The sequence below is a fragment of the Mobula birostris genome, chromosome 26 (assembly GCF_030028105.1).
Source record: "Mobula birostris isolate sMobBir1 chromosome 26, sMobBir1.hap1, whole genome shotgun sequence".
Classification (NCBI taxonomy): domain Eukaryota; kingdom Metazoa; phylum Chordata; class Chondrichthyes; order Myliobatiformes; family Myliobatidae; genus Mobula; species Mobula birostris.
The window spans coordinates 47,044,076-47,068,523 of record NC_092395.1 but is presented as its reverse complement, the minus strand read 5'-3'; the positions used below and the strand labels follow the sequence as shown (position 1 = coordinate 47,068,523).

Sequence of the window (24,448 nt, the reverse complement as noted above, 5' to 3'; positions counted from 1 at the left end):
TACCGGAAGGCTGCGGTACCTGCCGGGCATCCTCCGTGATCGGCATGCTCTTTAAGAGGACCGGTAGGCTGATTCCCTTAAGCGCACAGAATTTAGTTGACTATGCCATTGGTTACAGGACCTCTGGATGCAGTGGTGAATGGCCTTCAAATGCCTTTAAGTATATCTTTAAAAGCAGAGGAATTGAAGCAGCATAACCTATCACAACACGGGTAAGGCGGAGTATATTTGCATTCCCAGTCCACTATCATTACCGAATAAGGGTGTACTTCTGTTCAGATGACTCTGTAACAGTAAATAATTTAAATATATTCAAATTTTGATAAAGTATTTTAGTAGGTCCTGAGAAAGATTAAAGTAATATTCAAACTCTTATTTGCCAACCATTGTATTGTTCCTCTCATGGGAATAAATATAAAATGGATTAAACTTCTTGTACATCAATTCAATGTGCAGAAACATGACTTCCAGCCATACTTACACAAGGGAATTTGGCAGGCATGGCAGGACTCCTAGCATTTGCGTGAGTGGGATGATCAGCAGCTTGGGACAAGCCAGAGAGAGAGCGTCACCACACTTTACCACTCTGGGGTGTGGTGTGACTGTGGGACGTGATGCTAGAATGAGATTGTGTGTGTGCACACCTGCCATTTGGGAAATAGCATTATCTCTGGGAAGGGGCTGAGGGCAGCTCATAGATCCAGAGTCAACCTCCTCCCCTCAGCCACGGCAGAACAGGAGGCACCCTCTCTCCCGAGTGAGGGTGCTGTGCCTGTGTGGTGTACTCTGGTGCCAGCAGTGACTGAGAGTCCCCGTGTTGGAGAAAGGGATCTGCCTGCCCTCTCAGATGGATGTAAGATACCCAAGATGCTATTTGGAAAATGGCTAAAGGAGTTTTCCTTTGTGTTCTATCAAAAGTAATTCTCCCCCAGCCTACAGTACTGAAATAAGTTATCATTGCTGTTTGCGGGAGCTTGCTGTGCATAAATACCTGCTATGTTTTCCACAAAATTTAACCCATTGGCTGCGGGTACTGAGATTATATAGTGCAGTGAAGTTTCCAAATTTTGCTCGCATCACCTGACAGGAAAGGTCAGCCCTTGGTTGAGTTCCTTAACCATAAGATAGTCTGTCCTACAGTCCTCAAGTGATAGAGTGAAGAATTGGCCTAAAGCTGGCCCTCAGGAGGTATCACAAGCAGTTCCTCCGAATCACACCAAACACTAATCTCAACTGCTGATCTCACCTGCTCCCTGTAAATCCCCATCAGCTTTCCTTCGCACAGGCCAAAGCATCTTGCAAGTACTCAGAATCGAATCGTGTCACTTTCATCTCCGACTGCCAGGTCCTTCCCTATGGTAACGAAGATCAGCTGACCAGGGTAATGGGCGAGGTTGAGCCTGTAGCTGTGCTGATTGATGTAGATTTGAAATTCTGACATTTGTACAGCTCAGACGAGAAGGAGCCCTTTAGACCAATACACACAACGTAAACCCACGTTGAGTTTTCCCAGATTGCTGGAGTGTAGCATGGCAGGCCGTGGCACCTGCAGGAAGGAATATCCACCTAAACCATGAAGTCATTGGCAGATCCAGGAAGGGGAATCCCTTGATTCTGTCTGGCCACTAGATAGAATGAGTGACCTCTCACAGTAGTGAGCTGCACCGCAGGTGCTGATCCAGTGCTTAGTCAAGGCCTCTGGAATCGATGTGGGCGAAAACCACAGAGGACCAACAGACATTACACACGGGAATCTGCGGGTGGATCCCAGGAATGACACCTCAGACCTACAGACTCTGCTGTGCAGGGCTGTTGGCTGCAAGCAGAGCAGACTGGAAGTACAAGGATTAGTTGTGACAGCAGATCCACCCTCCTGATCTTCATTTCCTTCCACATTACTTGGAATCTCCTTTGTATCCCAAACACAGGAAGAGGTGGGGGGTGGGGTCAGTACTTCTGTGAAATTTGCCCCGGATCCCACGCACTTTGATCTCTGACTATGTAATCATCCAAATTTACTGTTTCCTGACCTGCACTGCGGGACTTGTTAATTCCTTGTGTCCCTTTCAACTTAATTCACTCTTCATAGATGCAGTTCACTGACTCTCCTCACCTTCTATTTCCATGTGTAGTATGTTACAATAATCTGCAGCAAATCTCATCTGTCCTCCATCTATTTCATTTATTCTGTGGTGAACGCATTCTGTACTTCCTGTCTCTGATCCCACTCCCTCTTCCAGTTTGGTGCTTTTGGAAATTGAAGTGATTTGGTGAATTCAGATCATTTGTAATTTGTTCCCAGCACCAGTTCCCGGGGAACTGCTCTCCTGTGTCTCAGCAGGAAGCCTGTACCAAGCATGGAGCATGAATTTTACTCTGAAACCTTTCCTGCTCATCATTCAGCTGCCATGGTGTGCTGTTTGCAGGAATCCATAGAGACAAGTGGAGAGGAGCCATCACACAGACTGTATTCAGTGTGTTACTACTCTTGAGCAAAGCAAATACTTTCTCTTTTAGGAGGTTTGAAGCTGTGTTACATGGAGACCAAGTGCTATTCAGATAATGAGGATCGGAGTCACACATATTTACTGAAATACCTCCGCTGGCACAGTGCTTCAGGCACCTAATAGTCTCTGTGTAAAAAAAACACGCCCCACACATCAATCTTACACTTTCCCTCTCTCACCTGAAACCAATGCCCTGTAGTTTTTAACATTTCACCCTGGGAAAAAGAAAAAGACCAATTATCTATTACAGTATACTTAAGCCTCTCATAATTTTACATACATTTATCAGGTCTCCTCTCAGCCTCCAGCACTCCAGAGAAAACTATCCAAGTTTGTTCAGGTACTCATTATAGATAATATCCTCTTACCTAGGCAGCATTTTGGTGAACTGCACCTGCACCTTCTCCAAACTTTCCAAATCTTTTCTGCAATGGGGCTACCGGAACAGCACACACAACTGCAAATGTTGCCGAACCAAAGTTGTATAAAATCATTTCCTCAACACTACCTGTCCCTTCAGGAACTTGACCACAAAGTCATCTCAAGCACAGAGATGCCTTTACCCCGTTCCATGCCTATAAACAGTTAAGGTGAAAGCAGTAGGCATACACCTTTTTTCAATCGAAACAAATCCCTAGCCATCTGTATTCCAAACACTAATACTGAGACTGTCAGTCCAGTGAAAGAATGAGAAATTTTGTTCAGATCAGAAACAACTATGTAGAACATACATTGTGTGGACTCTCCCTCATCTCCACAAGAAAGTTAGCGTTCAATTTGAAAGGGCTAGAATATAAGAGCAAGGATGAGCTGCTGAGGCTTTTTCAGGTATTGGTCAGACTGCATTTGGAATATTGTGAGCAATTTTGGGCCCTTTGCCTAAGGAAAAATATGCTGGTCCTGGAGTGGGTTCAGAGGAAGTTCACAAGAATGATCTTGGGAAGAAAGGCTTGAATTAGGAGGAGCAATTGATGTCTCTGAGCCTGTGTTCGATGGAGTTTGGAAGAATGATGAGGGATCTTATTGAAACCTACTGATTACTGAAAGGCTGGATAGAGTTGAGGTGGAGAGAATGTTCCCATTAGTATGAGGATCTAGGATCCAAGGGGACAGCCTTAGAATAAAGGGATGTCCCTGTAAAACTGAGATAAGAAGTAATTTTCTCAGCCAGATGGTAGTGAATCCACAGCATTTATTGTCACAGAGGCTAGGGTGGTCAAGTCACCGGGTGTATTTAAGACAAAGATTGATAGGTTGTAATTGCTAAGGGAACAGGGATTACAGAGAGAAGGCAGGAGACTGATCAGCCCTGATTGAATGTGAAGCAGAATTCAATGGGATGAATGGGCCAATACTGCCCCTATAGCTTGTGCCTCCTGAACGTCCCACACGTGAGCTGCTGAGATTCACCTCACTGGCAGCGCGAAGGCTTTGGTGAGACAGGGGTCCATCACATTGCTTGTAGAAATGAGGAGAATGTCCTCCATGGAAAGGTTACTTTATACTTACATTTAAAATGGAAGATTTGCCTCTATAGTGGCCTCACTATAAACCATGGTGAGCAGTTAGAGCACCAGAGATCCAAGTTCAAACCTGGTGCATTCTTTGTGGGGTTTACTCATTCTCCCTGCAACCATGGGTACTCCTGTCCCCTCCCATACCCCAAAAATGTGTGGGCTGGTAAATTAATTAGTGATGAGATCAGACACATTTCTATAAGTTCCACAGACCCTTGGCTAATGGTTTGACACAGTGGGATAAAGCATTTCCAGGTCATGGTCCAGAAGACAGAACAAGATCCCTTGTTATTAAATCCCAAATCAAACTAAAACATGCCTTGAATTTCTTTTATATAGCACCAGCTGTTTCAGTGTTGTGCATTGAAGACTGTTGTTCTCCAGACTGGGGCAGGTACCAGCACTGTTCTGTCCAAATGTTGGTATTACCAGCCACTTCCTGCCACAGGTTGTGTTTGCACTAACTAGCCACATGGAACAAGCGTATGTGCCAATCCTCGTGTAATGCTCAATCCAAGCGTAGATGGAAGGGGTTAAGTGAGATTGATCAGAGCTAGGTCAGTCCGTAGTGAGTCATTGCACAGAGATACCATCTAATCCACCACTCACTCAGTTACTGAATGAAAACTGGGGCAGATTCTGAAAGTCATTCTCAAGCACCGAGTGACTCGTGATCCAGTGACACAGTCAGTAGAGCCATTGACTCACAGCTCCAGGGATCCAGGATCAATCCTGACCTTAGACCCCGTCTCTATGGCTCTTCCATACTCTTCCTATGGCCACTTGGGATTCCCTTGGGCACTCCTGTTTCCTCACACATCCCAAATGTCTGGGATGGAAGGAGATTAATTGGCCACAGTAAACTGCCCCTAGTGTGTAATGAGTGGTAGAATGTGGGAGGAGCGGATGAGAATAAAATGGGTAGGTGTAGGATTAGCGTAAGTGGGAGCTGGCTGGTCAGTGTTGATTCAATGGCCTCTTCCTGTGCTGTATAATACTATGACTCTGAGTGGGGTCCACTTACCCTTGGGCAGGGGTGGTGAAGCTTCTTGAGAGCATGCACGCAAATTAGTGATAATCTTCCAAAAGGTTCTCCCGCATGCCATGTTTATTTTGAGCAGATTTATCACTGATTAATGAACTAGTAACGATAACTATGGACATGTTTAAGGAAAAAGGATGAGTCCTGTTGCATATTTACATATATTCATTTTACTATTAATCAAAATATAATAGAGACAGATTGAAATAAATGAAGCATTTTAGAAAATGTTCAAAAATTATTAATATTAATCTTTTGAAAATATAATTGAAAAAGATCATTTCCTAGTAGCATTATTATTGTAATGATTTACTATCCAAATACTGACGTGCACACTATATCTGTGAGGGTTTCAGAATGTATCATCCGATATCAAGTGTTCTCACAACTGTCTAGCCGGCACAAGCCATTTCCAGTGAAAACATTTCACTGCTCTCAGGTTGTAAAAAAATCATACACTGCATCATTTGACAGTACTGACAATAATTATGCAACTTTTTATGATGGATGGGTTTCAGGAATTGAAGGGCAGCACTGCATGTCATGTGCCAACAAAATTTGTGAGATTGCACCAATGCCATTGGTTCCCCACCCCTGCCAGGGACTGGGGGGTTGTTGCTGAGCTATAGCTGCAGATGGTCTAAACACAAAAACACAATCAAAACTTGTAAAACCTCTCCTAAAGCCTAGAATAGATCTCCCTTAACCTGCATTACATCTACTGCAAGAACAGCAAATCATTCTTATAAAGAGGTAAATAGATCAAGATTAACAGAGAGTTAGAATTTTGAGCTTCAGGATAAATAGACAGATGATTCCTTTGGCTCTGGCATTTGTACCAAAGTCATTGATTCAAAGTAAGGTCAACCAATCAGAACAGAGATGACAAGAGTTTTCTTCATTCAAAGATTAAGCAGCTTCAGAATTACCTGCCCAAGAGACTCACTCCCCAAGTATATTATTCAGATTTTTAGATTAGATTAGATTGTGAGAACACTCAGTCCTCTTTTATTGTCATTTAGAAATGCATACATGCATTAAGAAATGATACAATGTTCCTCCAGAGTGATATCACAGAAAAACAGGACAAACCAAAGACTGACACTGACAGAACCACATAATTATAACATATAGTTACAGCAGTGCAAAACAATACCGTAATTTGATAAAGATCAGACCATGGGCACGGTTAAAAAAAAGTCTTAAGATATTAATGGAATGAGGGGATATGAGAGTGGTGCTGAGATCTTGTTGACCTCATTGAAAAGCAAAGCAGGAACAAGGGCTGAATGCTCTCCACTCCTGCTCCTGTTTCTATCTTCTTAAAATAAACTAAATTGCACAGGTATGAAGGGTAAAGGAAAAGCAAGAGAACTGCAAATTCAAAATAAAAACTGAAATTGCATAATAGAGCAGGTGGTAACTTTGGATTTTGAAAGTTATTTTATCAGGTGCACACAAGAATTGTTGCATGTGGTCTCGGGGGATTGGGACATACACAGCGGATTCTGGCTAATTGGGACACAACAGGACCAGTACATTTTGGCTCAATTAAGCAGCTGCCCCAAATAACCAAAGTTTCATGGCAATAGTAAAAAAGGTATTAAAAAAGGCAAACTACTATTTGACTGAGTAACAATTTATTAAATGAAATACAGAACCAATCAGAACGATAGCAATACCACTACAGTACTGTCACATACCCCGTGACGGGTATAAAGAACCAGCAGAAATAGAAACCACTTTGGAGTCCTGTATTGCTAACAACTAATAATATTTATGAGTAACTACGCAATACAGAAATATCAAAGTAAATAATTCACACAGGTTAGCAATGAATATATATATGTACGCAAGTCAGTAAGTGTGAAAATATATGTATGAAAAGCAAGCTTCTTTAAGTCTGGGGCAAAAAGATAGTCTTACGGTGTTGAGTAAAAGTTCAGTTCAGGGTATGTAGTTGAATAGCGGTAGAGAGAGCGAGAGAGAGAGAGAGAGAGATATGAGTCTTCAGGTGAGCTGTTGCAGTCGATCTTCTTGTCGTCCTCCGAAATCCTTTACAAGTCACCGACTGTGACTGTTACCAGGGGTCCGGTTTTCCTGTGGTGGAGCTATCACCCCGGCAAGGGTGGATACATAGACAACTCCCCACCAATCAACCCCTTCTCCTTCACCGCTGGAATAGCAATTTGGAATCGATCCTCCAAAACCCATTTTCTCTGCGGGCACAACAATGCTCATTCAGTGTCCCGATCATGTGTCTGAGGTCCGTATCATCTGACCTCCCATTTATCCCACCAGGCTGAACATCACCTGTCAATCAAAGAGTCCCTCCTTCCTTTGTCTGCAAAGAAACGTGAGCAGACAACAAGTCCTTGGAAGTAACATCAGTAATGTCCTGTTAGTCACCACAGCAACCTTCCAACTGCTCAGTTTTTATCTCTGAAGTAAAACTCCAAAGTTAACTCCCATGTCAGTCCAACCGTCAATCTTCGTCTCTCTCTCTCCTTTCAAAACAAACCATCAATGATGAATGTCTCTCTCTGTCTCTCTTCAAACAGCTAATAGGGGCACTCCTGGATCCCCTCTCAGTACTATAAAACAGTGTACCAGGTAGTTAACAATGGAAGAATTCATCCAGTGTATGCTGCCAAGTTCTTTTGTTTGACTAAATGAACAGAATCAGCTCAGACACCTATTGCAGATAATGGACTGCTCATATAATGGTCTCAATGATTGCATCCTCCAAATCCTCACTTTCATTGTAACATTCTTCATAGTTCCTAACTTGCTGAAGTAGTAAAATTGTTTCATTTTCACTCCCAGCCGATTCTGGCATTGCCAACCCTGAATGATTGAAACTGTGGTGAGCAAGACAGTCTGGAATTGTCTCACTGCTTATTTCTTGCCAACTATCAGTGACAAAAACTTTTGAACACCAACTGACACTATTTAAAATCTGTTTGCTTTAAGTACAGTGTTGTGCGACACAAGTGTATTAGACTGAAGCTAGTTATGAACTGTTCGGCAACAGTCCTGTACTAATCAGGCAGCATAGTGTCCCAAATAAACAAAAAGAATCCCATCTATTTTCTTTGCAAATACAAGGAAATACAATTCCAAGATGCTGGAATTTCAAGCAACACACACAAAAAATGCTGGTGAATGCAGCAGGCCAGGGAGCATCTATAGGAAGAGGTACAGTTAACGTTTCGGGCCCAACACGTCGACTGTACCTCTTCCTGTAGATGCTGCCTGGCCTACTGCATTCACCAGCATTTTCCATCTATTTTCTTGATTAGTTTGTGTTCTTAACTAGTTTGTAGAGTTGTCCCAAATAAGCAGCTACCACAGTTAACAGATAGCCCAATTAACTAGAATCCACTGAATTAGAAAATGGGAATAAACAATTTATTTTTGGATTGACAGCTTCATATGAGCGGGCAGCACTGAGATTGGTGCTCTTTCAAATGGAAGTCGAAAATGTTGAAAACTCGGCAGTGGAGCAGCCTCTGCAGAAAGGAAAACAGTTGACTTGTCAGCATTGGGCCATTGCAGAACTGGGAAAGAGTGTAGGTAGGTGGGTGTTCAGAAATAGGGATGATGGGGGAAAGGAATGGGTAGAACAAATAAATTCTCTTTGATAGGGTGTGAACAAATAATGCAAAATGACCTTTATGCTTACAATTTGATAACAGCAGGGTTTCGAAACTGGCCAGACTGCATTAACTGAGCCACAGGTTGGACAGAATCTTTACAGGAGTACCCTTATTTGTGAAATAGAAGGTCCTGATGTTTGTGAAGGACAGAGTGCACTAAACTTCACGATTACATCCCCTGCCTGAGCTTTTGTGGAATGAATAAGGGTTCTTCACAAACACATCACTCATGGTAACAATACTGGGATATTGACAAGTTTATTATACAAAAAAAGAGATGCTCCAACAAGTGTGGACTATGCCTTACTTGGTAATTACTCTTAGGTAAATGCTGCAGGCCTGCACAGCTGCTCTTCCAGGCTGTAGGTGTGATTATAAACAAGTTAACAGCAGGAATAAACAGATCGGGAGAAAGCCACATCACCCTTTGGACCACAGCTGTGCAGAGACGGTCGGGCTCCACTCACTGTGTTGGCCATTGTTGATAAAATCCTTTGCTGCAACTGCTGCATAATACAAGGCTCTGGATCGCAAGCCGCTCAAGGTGTAGGTGGTTTGATTGCCGATCTCAATCTGTGGGACACAAAATAATGAATTTATCCGAAGTTTAAAATAAGAAATAGGGTCACGATCAAGCTGATAAATACTACCAATGAGGAGAAGATCCTGGATAATAAACTGACAAAGACAATGGAGGCACGAGAGCATTCTCACACAAAGTTGCCACCTTACCACAAACTGATCTACTGTATAACAGCTAATCATTTGCTATCCAAAGACAAAAGGAACCAAGATTGCATGGGGTTGGGACAAACTTAACTGGCAAAGGGAAGTGGGAGACAGAACAGCAGAAAGACTGATCCACTGAAGTCGGTAACTATGTTGGTCAGCTAACAGAGGGAAGCCACGTCAGGTGACTATTGGTGAATGGGGTTTGGGACTGTCCCTGTCTATGGCTTCGTTGCATGAATTTGTCACTGATTAGCTAGGTCTACATTATGTTCTCACACCTCCTTTTGCTTCTTCCTCCTCTTGCTCAGAAGGTACTGACAAAGGGAGTATTCTTGCGGTGGAGAATGTGCAGCATGGAGCTGTCCATGAACACTCAAGTTCAATTTATTGTCATTCAACCATACACATGTATACTGCTAAACAGAACATCGTTCCTCTCAGGCACACCACGGTACTGTACATGGACCTCACACACACATAACATATAAAGTAATATTACCACTAGTAAATTAACAAATAAGGTGCACTTACAACATGTTAAAAATTAAACAGTATTATGCTAATGGCACGTCATACGTGAAGAGACCCAGCTGTTGGGAGGGAGTTCAGTGGTCTTACGATCAGGCGTAAAGAAGCTATTTCCCATCCTAACAGTTTATGTCCTATTGTCATGGCATTGTGCCTCTTGCCTGACAGTAGAGGGTCAAAAAGATCTCTGTACAGACGGTGGGATCATTGACAATGCCAAGGGCCATGCATAAGCAGCACTCCTGATAGATATCTCGGATGGGTGGAAGATAAAGGCCATTGATCCTCTCAACAGTCCTCACAATCCTTTGCAGGGACGTAGTCAGATGCTTTCATTTCCCATACCAGCTGGTCAGGACACTCAATGGTGCGCCTGTAAAAAAATTGGTTAAGATGAGGGGGGTGGTGGGGAGCGTCAATTCCCTCAATCAGGAAGTGGAGACGCTGCTGTGCTTTCTTGACCAAAGAGGTGGTGTTGAGGGACCAAGCAAGATTGTCTGTTATGTGCACTCCCAGAGACTTGGTGCTACTAAATCTCTCCACCAAGGAGCTATCTACGTGCAGAGAAGTTGTCAGCTTAAAGCCCACAACTATTCCTTTGGCCTTGTCCATGTTGAGACTCAAGATGCTGTGCTCACACCATTCTACCAGCCGCTCCTCCTCTCTGAGCGCTGTCTCATCACCGCTGTTGATGAGGCCAACCACTGTTGTGTCATCAGCGAACTTGATTCTGTTTGAACTGGATCGAGCATGCAGCCATAGGGAACGCTGGTGCTTGGTGTGATGGAGCTAGAGATGTTTCCGTCATAATGGACTGACTGTGGCCATTGAGACCTGCTCTGCCGACACTGCAGTGTGGCTAGGACAACAGAGCTGTTGTGTGGACACTGGAAAACTGGAGCTGCTATGTTGGGCTTTGCACTGTGGCATTTCACTCAGCAGGTTACCTACACGTGCTGTTTGTGGATAGGATCGAGAGTCATGTCATTACCAGAGAGACCATCCCCCAGTATCCACCCTTCACACTGTTGTGGTGGTGGTAATGTTGGTAATTGAGCAGATGGCCAGGATACCACCATGGAGTAGAACTATTTTCACCGCACCACTCAGCACAGAGGGAGTAGAATCCCTTCCAGTTGCAATACATTTCTGGATGCATATGTGCAATCATAGAGCAGAATGATTCAATATCTACAGATGGGGATGTCTACAATCCTTGCAAAGCCTCTGGATGCAATAATTGTCCCGCAGTATTGGAATGGACAACTGCTTCCTAATTCAACAGTTGGAGACAAAGTGGGAGACGTCATGACCAGTGCTAGCTCCATCCTACAGACATCCCGATGTGTGAGAGTTTTTGCCTCAGTGACCTCGACAATCACAGTTAGAGGTGAGCAGGAGCTGGAGGTGAGTGGGACATACCAGTGAGGAAGTCCTTACTGCAATTCCAGGTATTATCAGTTTCTGGATATCAACATTTCTTCTGAACCTGTTCATAGGCTATTCAGAACTCCCAGACGGTGGCTGCTGATTTCCTAGAGCTAACACATCTTCTACAGGTCTGCTCAACCAAACTCCTTCATTCTGCCATGAATGTCTATTTCTTGCGTGACCTCAATGCACAGCCTTGGGTTTTATACGGTCCGCAATGCTTCTTCCACACTTTCACGGTTACGCATCAAAGCTTCACAGAGATCATTGACCATAGTGCATTTCTTCAACGAAGTTTTGACTACATCTTTGAATAGTTTCCTGTCACTAGTGATCTGCTCCCATCACACAGATTTCAATAGAGTACATGTTCTGGAGTGCGGTGTTGGGCATTTAGGTGGATGTCATTGACATTGCTGTGCTATCTCTTTCCCATATTATCTACCTAATGACAGAAAATATTGCCTTTACCATTCTGGGTGTGTTGGATCCTGCTTTCCAGTATTTTATGATGTACTTCAGCAGGAAGAGCTGGGGATTGGGCCAGGTTGCAGGAGGTTTCCACTGTAGCAGCAGCTTCTTCTGCTGATTTGCTATTGGAGAAAGACTGACTTCAGTCGGCGGGTCTGGTTTAACTAGGGGCAAAAGACACATTTAAGATTCTTGACAAAAGCTATTCCCTTTGATGTAACAATACTGAGTATAAAGAAATCTTTTGCTTAGCTTGAAATATTTGTCACATAGGGTTCTGCTAAAGTAATTTATGCCTTGAAATTCTGAGATAGCATTTTGTACACACATGAAATGTGTAGGTTGCTCATTGTACAGATACCTAATGCCCATTACAATTACCCTTGAAGAGACTGGCATTAAATACTGGCATTGCCTCTGACATGTGGAATTTGAAAACCTAACAAACCATGCTGGAATTATAGAATATTTACAACACAGGGTGCAGACTGAGGGAGTGCCACACTGCCAGGAGTGCAGTCATTCAGGTAAGATATTAAACAGAATTCCAAGTGAACATCAATGTCTCCAATACAAGCAGGAAGGTTATCCTGGTTTTCTAACCAGGTTAGGAAGTAACCCCAGTGTATGGGAATGTGTGTCCCACCTAGTATCTTACATTCTCTCTCATTTCCTTATTGCACACAAGAAACCATTAAGTCTGTGGCAGCTTTCAGTACAATCTCATCAACCCCGTCCTCAGCCTAGTTTCCTCATAACCCACTCTCTCTCATGTACCAACACACAAGCAGCAACTTATAGCAGCCAGTTATTACCTGGCATGTCCTTGGGATGTGGGAGGAAATCAGAGCACACAAACAGTACTCAATGTCAGGATCGATGCCAGATCACTGGAGTCAGCAGCATTACCTGCTGAACCATTGTGCACTTAGTCACCTGTTTTGAACTTGTTTACTGAAGTACTGCCGTCAGATTTTGTGTCTACAGAGCACATTGTTCCAATATCACACTTAACTTTCTAAAGTTAATCTTGTGCCAGGATGCTAAAGCAGGGATCCAATTGTAGATGCAGTACTGTGCACACAGTGATATTAACTGAGTAACAAATCCCAAGGGGTCAAAATTCAGGCTGAGATCAAAGCATCCAGAGAAATCCAAAAATCAGAATCAGGAAACAGGTAGAGTTGATATTCAGATGGACAGAGTACAGATACAAATGCTGGAAAGGCTCGGGAAAACGCACTGGCACAATCTGGCAACAACCAGGTGAAGACACAGGACTGAACTACACTGAGCAATAAACAGAGAGGCAGATGATAGGTGGAGCACAATGAGACACAGGGGGCAGCAATACAGGTAATAATGAGAAACAGCTGAGAGACGGAGTACTCAGTAATACAGGGACCAGAGTAGAGCAGGTGTGGGGACAGGAACACATGGCAATAAAAAACCAAAGACTGACAGCTAGGGGAAACACACAAAAAGACAGTTCAATTGGAGGTACTGTCAGTACCCCACCACTATGGACACCTCCTGGCGTCATGGCAGGTCAAGCTGGGTGCTGGCGATGAAAGTCCCTGATGAGAGAGGGGGTCCAGGATGTTACAGGCAGGGACCCAGCACCTCTCCAGGGCCATAGCCCTCCCAGTCCACAGGGTACTGGAGGCCACGATCTCGGCGACGAATGTACAGCAGTCGATGCACCGTAAGGGCCTCTGACCCATCGTTGAGCCGTGTGGGGGGTTTGGGGGCAGGACACGGGGTGGCTCATGAAAGGCTTGATGCGGGATACGTGGAAGGGGGGGATGAATGCGGCCAGGGGTGGAGGGGAGCATGAGCAGGGCTGATGACTTTAGCAATGGGAAAGGGGCCAATGAAGTGAAGGGAGAGCTTGCAGGAATCCAGCTTAAGGGACAGGTCTCAGGTTGAAAGCCACACACACTGTCCCTGGCAACAACATGGGGCCTTGGAGCAATGGCAGTCAGCTTGACGCTTGAGCATGGCAGAGGCAGTGGGAGTGACAGAATGGGCTCCAGCCTACAATCTTGCAACTGAGCCAGTCAATATGGGGACTGTGTCTAACTAACCAGGGATGGCCCCGGACAATGGGAGCTTGAGGAGAGTCAATAACATAAAGGGTTAACTGTTCATGATGGTTGCCAGATAAACTGAGACTCACCGGGGCCATGACATGGGTGATGTTAGCCAGTCTCTGACCTTTCAAGGCATTGGACACCAATGGTGACTCGAGAGCAGATGTGGGTAATCCCCAGTGGGCAGCCAAGCCGGAATCGATAAAACACCCCTCCACACCAGAACCGACCAAGACGGAGACTGCTCGCCTTTGGACGCCCCACTCCAGAGAAGCAGGTATAAGAGTGAGTGGCATTGAGGTCCAGGCAGGGATCACGTTCACCAATACTCCTCGTCCTACTAGTGAGTGCTGGGCTTTTACTGGGCAGGTGGAGATGAAATATCCTGGTTGGCCACAGTACAGACGGGAGCAGGTGCTGATTCTCCTTTGTCTTTCAGTCGGCATCAAGTGGGTATGGTCAACATGCATAGCCTTAGGCTCTGGAACGGGAGTTGTAGATGGAGGCAAACGGCAGGGCAATATAGACTGATGAGGAGCTTGGAACTCACCCAGTGCCCCCAGGGACCCTCTGGAACCCCTCCCTCTGTGGCACTGCTGAAGGCAAACATCAATACGGATGGCCAAATCCACCAGGGCTTCAAAGGTGGCAGGAAGGTCTAGGGTGACCAGCTCATCTCTGATGTCTTCAGAGAGGCCGTTCAGGAAGGTGTCGTACTGTGCCTCCGAGTTCCAGCCGCTGGAGGTGGCTAGGGTCCAGAACTCTATGACATAATCTGACACAGATCTGCACTCCTGGTGAATGCGCAGCATTTCATGGGCAACCTCTCTCCCATGTTTGGAGTGACCAAACACTTCTCATCTCCTCAGAAAATAACTGAAAACTACTGCAGAAAGGGGAGCCTGCCTACCAGACGGCTGTTCCCCATTCTCTTACCCGACTGGACAGTTGGGTGATGATGTAGGCTAACTTTGCTCGATCAGCCAGAAACATTGTTGGTTGTAATTCAAAACTGATGGTGCCCTGGGAACGAAAAGAGCGGCAGGTACTGGGCTCACCTGAGTACTTTTCTGGATGAGGCAGACAGGGCTCTTGGACAGGAAGAGCATGCAAGAACGTGGAGGGCAGGGCAGAAGATGCAGTTGCAGAATGATGGTGGGCACTCTGGGACAGCTGGAGTGACTGAGTCTGGGCCACAAGATCGGCTACATTGGCAGAAAGCGACTCCACTGCCCTGAACACGGAGTCCAGTTGGTTCTGGGGTCTCCCCAGCATCACTCCCTGTTGTTCCAGGGCAGCTCGCGGACAACCAGGGTCTGCTGGATCCATTCTGGCCAGATTATTCTGTCAGGATGCTCGAGCAGGGATCCAATCACAGACCCAGTATTCTGCACATAGTGATATTAATTAACAAATCCCGAGGTGCAAATAAAGTTGGCATCAAAACTCAGGCAGAGATCAAAACATCCAGGGAACTCCAAAAACCAGAATCAGGAAACAGGCAGAGTCGACAGACAGACATGAATGTTAGAAAAGGCTCAGGAAAATTCACTGGCACAATCTGGCATCAAACAGGTGAAAACACAGGACTGAAATACACTGACAATAAACAGAGAGGCAGATGATAGGTGGAGCACAATGAGACACAGGTAGCAGCAATACAGGTAATAATGAGAAACAGGTGAGAGACGGAGTACTCAGTGATACAGGGGTCGGAGTAGAGCAGGAGCGGGGACAGGAACACACGGTAATACAAAACCACAGACTGACAGCTAGGGGGAAACACACAAAAAGACAGAGATACTGGAGGTACTGACATCTTGTTCTAAAAGCAAAACAGCAGGATTTGCATGCAAAAGTGTTCATCAGAGAGACATGAGCCATGGGTCAAGACTCCAATGCGTGACCCTGGAACAAACTGTCTCTTCCACTTACTTATCTTCTCCACAGTGAATTCTTTCGTGGTGTATCGGGATCCCAGGGGGTTTCCTGCTGTCACCATCACCTTGTAGGGAACCTTTGAGAAAAGTTTGATGTCCTTGATCGTACAACTGCCCTGCAGTGTCTCTGTGCTCAAGCAGGCTTTGACAAGTTCTGTTTCATAACTTTCAGAAATACAGGAAAGTTATTGTGTGTGTGAGAATGAATAGGAATCTTTACAGCTTGCATGTTCATTTGGCCCTATGAGATTCTAATCTTTTGCTGTGAAGGCAGGGTGTGTATTGGGGGTCGTTGCTGGAGGTAAACCAGGCAGAATATCCTGTCCTGCCCCACTTCTCTCAGAGAATATTTGAAAGGAAATCAGCACATTTAGCAAGTCGACCATAACTCGCCACTCCAGGCTGGAACTAGTCCAAGCACAGGTCTGAGAGACCAAGGCTACCCAGGAGGGAGGACCCCACATATCTGAATGCGGATAACATCCTTGGCCACAGAACATTTTGCTTCATCCTTCCCAGTCCCCCTGTAGCACTGCTCAGGGCTGTCCTGTTCCTGGAGAAGGGAACACTTCTTGACAGGGATAAGAAAGGTCAAGGGGTCCCATTCCACTCAGTGACCAACCTGCCAATGACACATTACAGATCCCAAATGAAGAGACCTCCACACAGAGTTGTAATCATTGTTCAGCCTTCCCAGGCTTTGAGAAGTTTTTTTTTAGAAACCTGTTTCAATTTGCCTTCCAACTATTTAACTTTATGTCCTGCTGGCATGTTGTAAAGGCTTAATTTGGAGCATTACTCTCGATTTGTTTTCCTAGACCAGTAACTATGTAAAGCAGTAATCAATATCTTATCTATTCCTTATCGTTATTATCAGGATTTAACATCAGAGACCTTAAGTTTTACTATCTTTTGGCACAGATCATCAGACTTGCTGTTTATAGAACATAGAACATAGAACAGTACAGCACAGTACAGGCCCTCCAGCCCACAATGTTGTCCCAACCCTTAAACCCTGGCTTATGTTGACTCCAGAGCCGTCTTACTATTCCATCTTCACCCCCCCCAACCCACTGCCACCCCCCAGAATGGGGTACTCTCCCACATATGCTTTCATGACCATACTTGGACATCCCATAGGTTTATACGGATTAAAGGCTGACAGGTCTCTGAAAACCTTAACCAAGGGACACAGATTCTGACTGATCCCTGGAAACTCAAACTTGGCCCAGTACTCACCCTCCAAACCCAGACCCAAGTGCAGAACTGGGGTCTGCCTTTGGACCTTGAACACACGTTGGCACTATGAACTTAGACCTGCCTGGTGACCTTGAGTTTAGGCCCAACATTAGAGTCTGGCCATTGGACCCCGTGGACTCAGGATCACCTCCCAACTATGCAGCAATGCCCTGCTTATCCCGTGACAATGCTTCAACATTCCCCTACAGGTTGCCCCAACACCTCCTCCCTGCCTGGGGCAGTTCTGAATTGATGATACCACATCGAGGACACCCCAGCCCTTGGAAACTGCTCCCCAGTTGATTGGAAATCCATCACCTGAATATGATTTTAATCTCAGTAGGAAGGTTGGTTGCTTTTTCCAGCTTCCAGAAACAGGTCACGTTCAATGGGTAGCTCACTGAGCGGCAGAGAAGCTGTGGCTTTCCTGGGGCATCTGGAGAAAGGAACAAACAGCAGAAACATAGAGAGGGCAAGATGCAAACTCAGCTCTGCTTACTGCATCCAGTAGGTAGAGTCACAGGCCTACACAGAATGCAAGCAGATTCTGTTCGTGTTGACCAAGCTGCCCCCATTTGCCTGCATTTCTCTATTCCTCTCCATGTCCTTGTCCAGACAGCTCTGAAGTGTTCTTACTGTACCTGTCTCAACCAGTTGCTCTGGCAGCTCAGTCCATGTACACTATAACCTCTGCATGAAGAGGACGTACCTCAGGTCCCTTTCGAATCTTTCCCCACCTAACCTAAACTGTCATGGTCCCGACTGAACAGAGGCAGGCATCCAAGTCTTGGCACTACGATTCCCCAGAGTATGGTTAGCTGCTGAGGTCCCTTTAAGAATTGTTGAGGAACAACCTGCCTACACAGTCCTGCGGCTTTTGGATACCCACTTTGTTCAAGGTGAAAGCCAGTACCTTGTGGATGGGGAGGGATATGGCCCGAAAGAAAGAAGCTGGATTCCTTCCTGGGACACTCTGGACCCTACCTAGATAGAGGACTTTCACCAGCACCATCCTGAGTGCCTGGGTCATCATGAGCCAACCATAGGATGGGAGTTCTGTCATGGTCTTGACTGAACAAAGGCAGGCGTCCAAGTTTTGACACTCCAGTTCCCCAGAATATGGCTAGTTGCCACTGTCCTTTAAGACTCTGACTGCTAATAATTGCCTGCCACATTCCTTCATGGAAAGTCTGTGCTTAAAGGCCTTATGCGGACCATTGGTAGAGTTCTACTACTCTATGGTACTAGAGTAGTACTCTAGTACTACTCTATGTGACTCCACTTTTGGATTTTGTTTGTGTTGTCAGCATCATCCATGACTCTCTTTTTACAGTATTATTGAGCCTTCAGTGTATGAATGACTGTGAACTGCACTGGCCTACCAGGGAGCAACTGTAGACAGGCATGACAACATGCATCAGGAGATCTTCTCCACTTTCCAGAAACTCTCAGTTCAGCTGGAGGTGCTCCCTGTTCTGGGCATGTTCAAGCTGGAGACTCTCTATACTCGTGAGGGATTGCTGCACCTACTGGCTCCTGAGGGGTATGATGGTAACCCTGAAGCATGCTGCGAATTCCTGGTACAATGCTCCTTGGCCTTTGAGTTACAGCCAGCCGAGTTCTGTCAGAATGCAGTAAGGTAGCCTATATCATCCTGTTCATTACTGGCGTAACCCTTGCCTGGGCCACCACACTCTGTGTCAGTGCAGACCTCTTTTCAGAGACTTTGTGGAGGGTGTTCTATCACCCTGCTAGAGGACATGGGTCTATGATAAAGCTATGCCAGGGGAATCGGTCTGCTGCTGATTATTCCATAGAATTTTATGGCTCGGCCACAGAGGGTAGTTGCAATCTGCAAACACAAGCTGCTCAATTCCGTAAGGGATTGAGTAATGAGCTAAAGGACACCCTTGCAGTCCGAGACCTGGTAGAAGACCTAGAGAGTCTTATGGACCTGCAGTTTGACTCAATAACCGACTAAAGGAAAGAAGGTATAAATGAAAGGGATTATTCTAAAGAGACTCTCCCTATGAATATCCTCTGTCCTCTCCTATTCCACAGGCAAGGACTCCTCCTTGACTGCCGCTAATCCCAGCCTCTGAGGAGCTATGCAAAAAAGCCAGAAGACTGAAAAATCCCCTTTTTGCATCTCAACCAGCAGCTCAATGCCACTGCGCTGGATGGGGGTGCTTTTGGTGCTGGAGTAGATCAAGCACCAAACATCCCCATTCAAGCTCAAGATGGGCCGGCATGTAGAATCAATCCAGCTCCATCTCATTCGCTCCCCAGAAATGCCCCTCATTCTGGGTTATTCCTGGTTGTCATCTGGGCTGGCCAAATCAGTGCAAAAAGATATGCCTCTGAAAGGGGCCCAAGACACTTTCTGACATGCCTCCTGAATTACCTGCTGAACTTCCACCTCTAACTCCGGTGCATCTGATTTTTCTACAGTACCTCCAGAATATTCAGACCTGCTGGAGGTGTTCAGCTAGAAAAAGGCCACCATTCTACCATCTCACTGGGACTACGACTGTGCCATCGATCTGCTACCGGGTACTTGTGCTCTTCGGGGATGGCTCTACTCTCTATCAGCCCCAGAGAGAAAAGCCATGGAGGACTACATCCAAGAAGCTCTGGCATTTGGGTTTATTCAACCTTCCACATCTCCCAGGTTGGGTTACCAAGAAGTATGGTGGACTAGGGCCCTGAGTATGGTGGAATAGGGCCCGTCATTCTGCTGGATCCCAGAGGCTGAGGCAATTTTTGCAGAGGTTTAAAATTCACATCTGCACCTATCCTAGTTCCACTGGGCCCAAGCTTACCTTCCATAGTGCAGGTCGACATGTCAAACATGGGAGTAGGGGTCATCTTGTCCCAATGACGTGCCTCAGAACACAAACTGCATCCCTGTGCCTTCTACTCAAGAGGTCTTTCTCCCACGGGGGCAAACTATGACATCGGGAATTGTTGGCCGTAAAACTGGCACTAGAGGAGTGGAAACACTGGCTGGAATGGTCCAAGCATCTGTTTGTGGCATAGTCCAACCACAACAACCTAGCCTACATTCAGGATGCGAAGAGGCTGAATTCCAGGCAGGCATGGTGGCTCTTAATCTTTGATAAGTTCAACTTCCTTATTACTTACTTACCAAGATCAAACAATCAAAAACCAGACACCCTCTCTCAACGGTTTGAAACACCAAATGAGGAAGAGAATCCTTCAACTATAATTCTCAGCTCTGGAGTGTGGCACCAACCCACTGGAACATAATGCACCGAGCCCATGAGCAACATGGGGTAGACCCAGGTAATGATCCTCCCAGATGTATCTTTGTTCCTGAACCTGTTCATTCAGAAGTATTCAACTGGGAACACACTTCAAACCTGGCTGAGCATCTGGGGTGGCTCGCACCCTAGAGTTCATCAAGAGATGTTACTGGTGGCCAGGCATGATTAAAGGTGTCCAGGAATATGTCTTAGTGTGTGATGTCTGTGCACAAAATAAAGAACTTCAAGGTCTGCTTCAGCCTCTCCTCATTCCTGCTCACCCTTGTTCCCACGTTTCTATGAATTTTGTCACTGGTTTTCCAGCATCTTGGGTAATAGAGTTTTCATGGTAACCGTAGGCCAATTCTCTGAGGACTGCCACTTCGTGCTGCTTCCCAAACTACCAACAACCCTCAGAGACCACCAACCTCATGTTACAGCATGTCTTCAGGATTCACACTCTCCCCCAGGACATTGTTTCCAATCATGGCCACCAGTTTGCCTCTAGATTTTGGAAGGCCTGTTGTGAGCTCAGTGGATTCTCTGCCAGTCTGTTGTATAAATTCCAACCACTGACCAACTGGCAAATGAAGAGGTCAACCAGGACACTCTGAGGTCTATCCTCAGGGAACCCTACCATCTGGAGTGGCAACCTGGTCTGTGTAGAGCTTGGGCACAACACACTTCAGCATTCATCTTTCAGGATGTCCCCTTGTGAATGCCAGCTTGGATACCATCCTCTGCTGTTCCCTGAACAGGAAGCAGTGGTGGGAGCTCCATCAGTGGACCAACTGGTCCTGAGATGTCACCAGGAATGGACTGAGGCAAGAGAGATGGTGTTGGCCAATCTGCAGCAACAGGACCAGGCCAAATGCTGGAGAAGATGGGGACCAGCACTCCTTCCTGGTGACCGGGTCTGGTACTCAACTAGAGATCTTCCCATGGGGGTTGAATCCAGAAAATTGGCCGCTTGTTACATTGGTCCATCCAAAATCCTGTGATGCACCAGCCCCCAAACACAATGCGGATTCACCTCACATTCCACAGTCAAGCCCTTCAGTACCAGCCCCTTGGCTCCACTTCCCAAACCTCCTCTGCCTCCCAAAATTGTCAAGGGACAGCCCGCCTACATAGTCCAGCAACTTTTGTACACCCACTTTGTTCAAGATAAAAAGCAGTACCTTGAGGACTGGGAGGGATATGGCCCAGCAGAAAGAAGCTGGATTCCTTCAGAAGTCGTCCTGGACCCCAACTTGATAGAGGACTTTCACCAACACCATCCTTAATGCCCTGGGCCATCAGGAGCCGACCATAGGAGGGAGGTTCTGTTGCAGTCCTGACTGAACTGCAACAGGTATCCAGTTCCCCAGTGTATGGCTAGCTGCCACTGTCCCTTTAAGACTAGATGGCCAATTATTACCTGCCACATTCCTGCTTGCTAAGTCTGTACTTAAAGGCTTTGCAGTCCTTAATTGTGGGAGTTCTGTTTTTAATACTACAATTTGTGATTTTGCCCTTGGATATCATTTGTGTTGTCTTGTTTATTTCTAGTCCAAGTTAATTTTAGACCTTACTCTGCACTTGGGTTCACTACTATCTGCAGTTCACTCAATACACTGACCCTGTATTGTACAGGTTTGGAGGAGTAGATCAGATGGATGTTAACTAGGGCGGTGTTAGTGATGGAAGAATAAACTGGGAAGAGGGGAGGCATATATCATGAAGGTGCAACATGGCGATGGTGTTAATCAGGAGGGTGTAAGTTACTGGGGTCTAGATTGCAGGACTGTAAATTGGTGGATTGTAAATTGGGGAGAAATAATTTATGGAAGGTATAAAGTGGTGATGGCAAGAATCAGAACAATGTAGAGGTGTGAAGTGCGGAGTGTGTTAGCTCTGGTGGTATATTGGGGATCATAAATAGTGCGAAATTATGACGTGACATGGTACAAATTCAGGAGATCTCCAGTGCAGGGGTGTAACTGGAAGAGGTGTAACCTGGGGAGATGAATTTTGGAGAACTGTTAAGTGGGAGGAATGCAAATCAAGGAGGGCTATATTGTGGTAGTGTAAGTTGGGGAAGGTGTGCATATTGGGAGGATGTACAGTAAATCTGACTCTCAGTCCTTTACATTGTTTATCCAGATGCTATTGTAAGTGAGAGTTCCCTTAATGCCATAGAGTCATACAGTACAGAAACTCACACAATGCTGGGATTCAGCAGCCCAGGCAGCATCCATGGAAAAGAGTACATTCAATGTTTTTGGCCGACATCTTTTGACAGGACTGGAGGACCCTTCTCCAATTCATCCATGTGTTGCCCCAGCAAGCTAGTCTCATCTGTTTGCATTTGGCCCAAAGCTCTCTTCCATCCATGTCCTTATCCAGAGGGCAATTAAATGTTACCAGTATGCTCACCTCAAATACTATTTCTGGCTGCTCATTCAGCTGCCCTTGAAGTTCTTTGTAAATTTCTCGCCTCTGATCTTAAACGTATTGCTTCCTGTTTTTAACACCCCATCCCTGGGAAAAGAGACTGTGCTTTCACCTTTCTGTGTCCCACATCCCCTGATGATCTTATATCCCAGATTCCAGGGAATAATGTGTGTGAAAATCCTGAGATATAGTCAATATAAAAGAATGGCAGAATGCGAAGTGGTGTTCAGTCAATGATCTGTGAACTTACATCCCAACAGTAAAGAGACTCTTGTGTAAGTGCTGCCTGTCTCTGGGCTGTGGCAGCTGTACAGTCCTTCCTTGGATGGATCAGCATTGAAGATGGTGAGATTCTTTCCTGTTAGTCTCATGTTTGGAGTCTCCATGACTTGCGAGTCATTCAACCTCCACTCTGTGAATCCACTGGACGAGGTGTTGCAACTCAGAGTGATGTTCCTCCCAATCTCCCCATAATGTGTGACAACACCTTAAACACAACCAGAAATCGCCAGCTTTAATGGAGATCAGCAGTTCTTGCAAGAGAAAATCGAAAAAGAAAAACTGCAAAGGCTGGAAAGTTAGAATGACAGCAGGGAAGGATGCAAACACTTAGAAAGTCAAACTGCATCTGTAGGAAGAGAAACGTAGGCAATGTTTCAGGTTGAAGATCTGAAATATCATACTCGATGATGGTTGCATTTTCTGTGCAACAGAAAAGTGAGGGGACTTTCAGCATTAGTGTGTGTAGGCAAGGTGGTCGTAAATCACTTTCCTTTCTAATTCACTAGCCAGAATGGACAATAGGCTGGTCGGACATGTCCTGGCTCTCTCTACCATCTCTGTGCTGTGGGTTGTTTGGGTTTCTCACTGACTGGACATTTTTCACCTAGACATAAATGATTAGATGGCAAGTTATTGATCTGATGGCGATTTTAAGCACACGGAATCTCAGTCAGCGAGAAACCCAAAGAAGTCACAGCACGGAGAGACGAGTATGTCTGATCAGCCGTCTGCACAGATTGGCCAAACTTCCTTTCTGTTGAGTCTTTGAGAAAGGGGAGTGACCTGACCACCTTGCTGAGGTTGGAAGTCCTACTCAGTTCTCTACAGCCCAGCAAGAATGCAAACTACAAGAACAATTCAACTTTTTGGCTGTCTATGTTAGAGCCATTAAATAGGTTGGGAGACTTACTCACCAGGCAGGATGTGTTGACCCTCAGTTGTACCACTGGTAGTAAGCAGCACCACCAAAGCACCAAGGATGACCAGTAGCTCCATGTACAGTTTGGAGACCTGTGTGCAGCCAGAAGACCTCAGCGTTGGGATTGGTTTTGGTTTATTATTATCACAGATATAAGATAAAGCGAGAAGCTCTCCTTCACCATTCCCCATTCCCATTACGTGTCATGGTCCGGTCCATAAAGTCCAGATTCCGGTTCATGGTCTGCTCCCTGTTCCTTATTCCAGGTTTTCTGGTTTTCCTTTTTCTGTTGGGTGCTCTAATTGAGGCAGCTGATTCATATTTTAGGCTGGCTACATGAATAGCTCCTTAGTTCAGCTTCAATTGTGGGGTTGAAGAAGGCTGGA

The 24,448-nt window shown here is 45.6% G+C and overlaps 1 protein-coding gene across 1 annotated transcript; it reads right to left on the bottom strand.

Moving 5' to 3' along the window:
• Positions 1 to 9,145: 9,145 nt before the first annotated feature.
• Positions 9,146 to 24,139, bottom strand: LOC140188115 (interleukin-27 subunit beta-like). Its single transcript, XM_072244076.1, has 6 exons — positions 24,058 to 24,139; positions 23,112 to 23,348; positions 17,478 to 17,595; positions 15,916 to 16,085; positions 11,888 to 12,051; positions 9,146 to 9,298 (listed from the first exon to the last, which is right to left on the bottom strand). The coding sequence occupies exons 1-6, from the start codon at positions 24,137 to 24,139 to the stop codon at positions 9,146 to 9,148; spliced, it is 924 nt and encodes a 307-aa protein (XP_072100177.1).
• Positions 24,140 to 24,448: the final 309 nt, after the last annotated feature.

What these genes read in the sequence shown, in the direction of transcription:
- LOC140188115 (XM_072244076.1), bottom strand. Translation starts at nt 24,139, where the DNA reads ATGGAGCTACTGGTCATCCTTGGTGCTTTGGTGGTGCTGCTTACTACC. An exon ending in GAGATTAAAATCATATTCAG is followed by an intron (nt 16,086 to 17,477) that starts GTGATGGATTTC and finishes TATTTCTGAAAG; the next exon opens with TTATGAAACAGAACTTGTCA. An exon ending in GATCCAACACACCCAGAATG is followed by an intron (nt 9,299 to 11,887) that starts GTAAAGGCAATA and finishes TGTGTCCCACAG; the next exon opens with ATTGAGATCGGCAATCAAAC.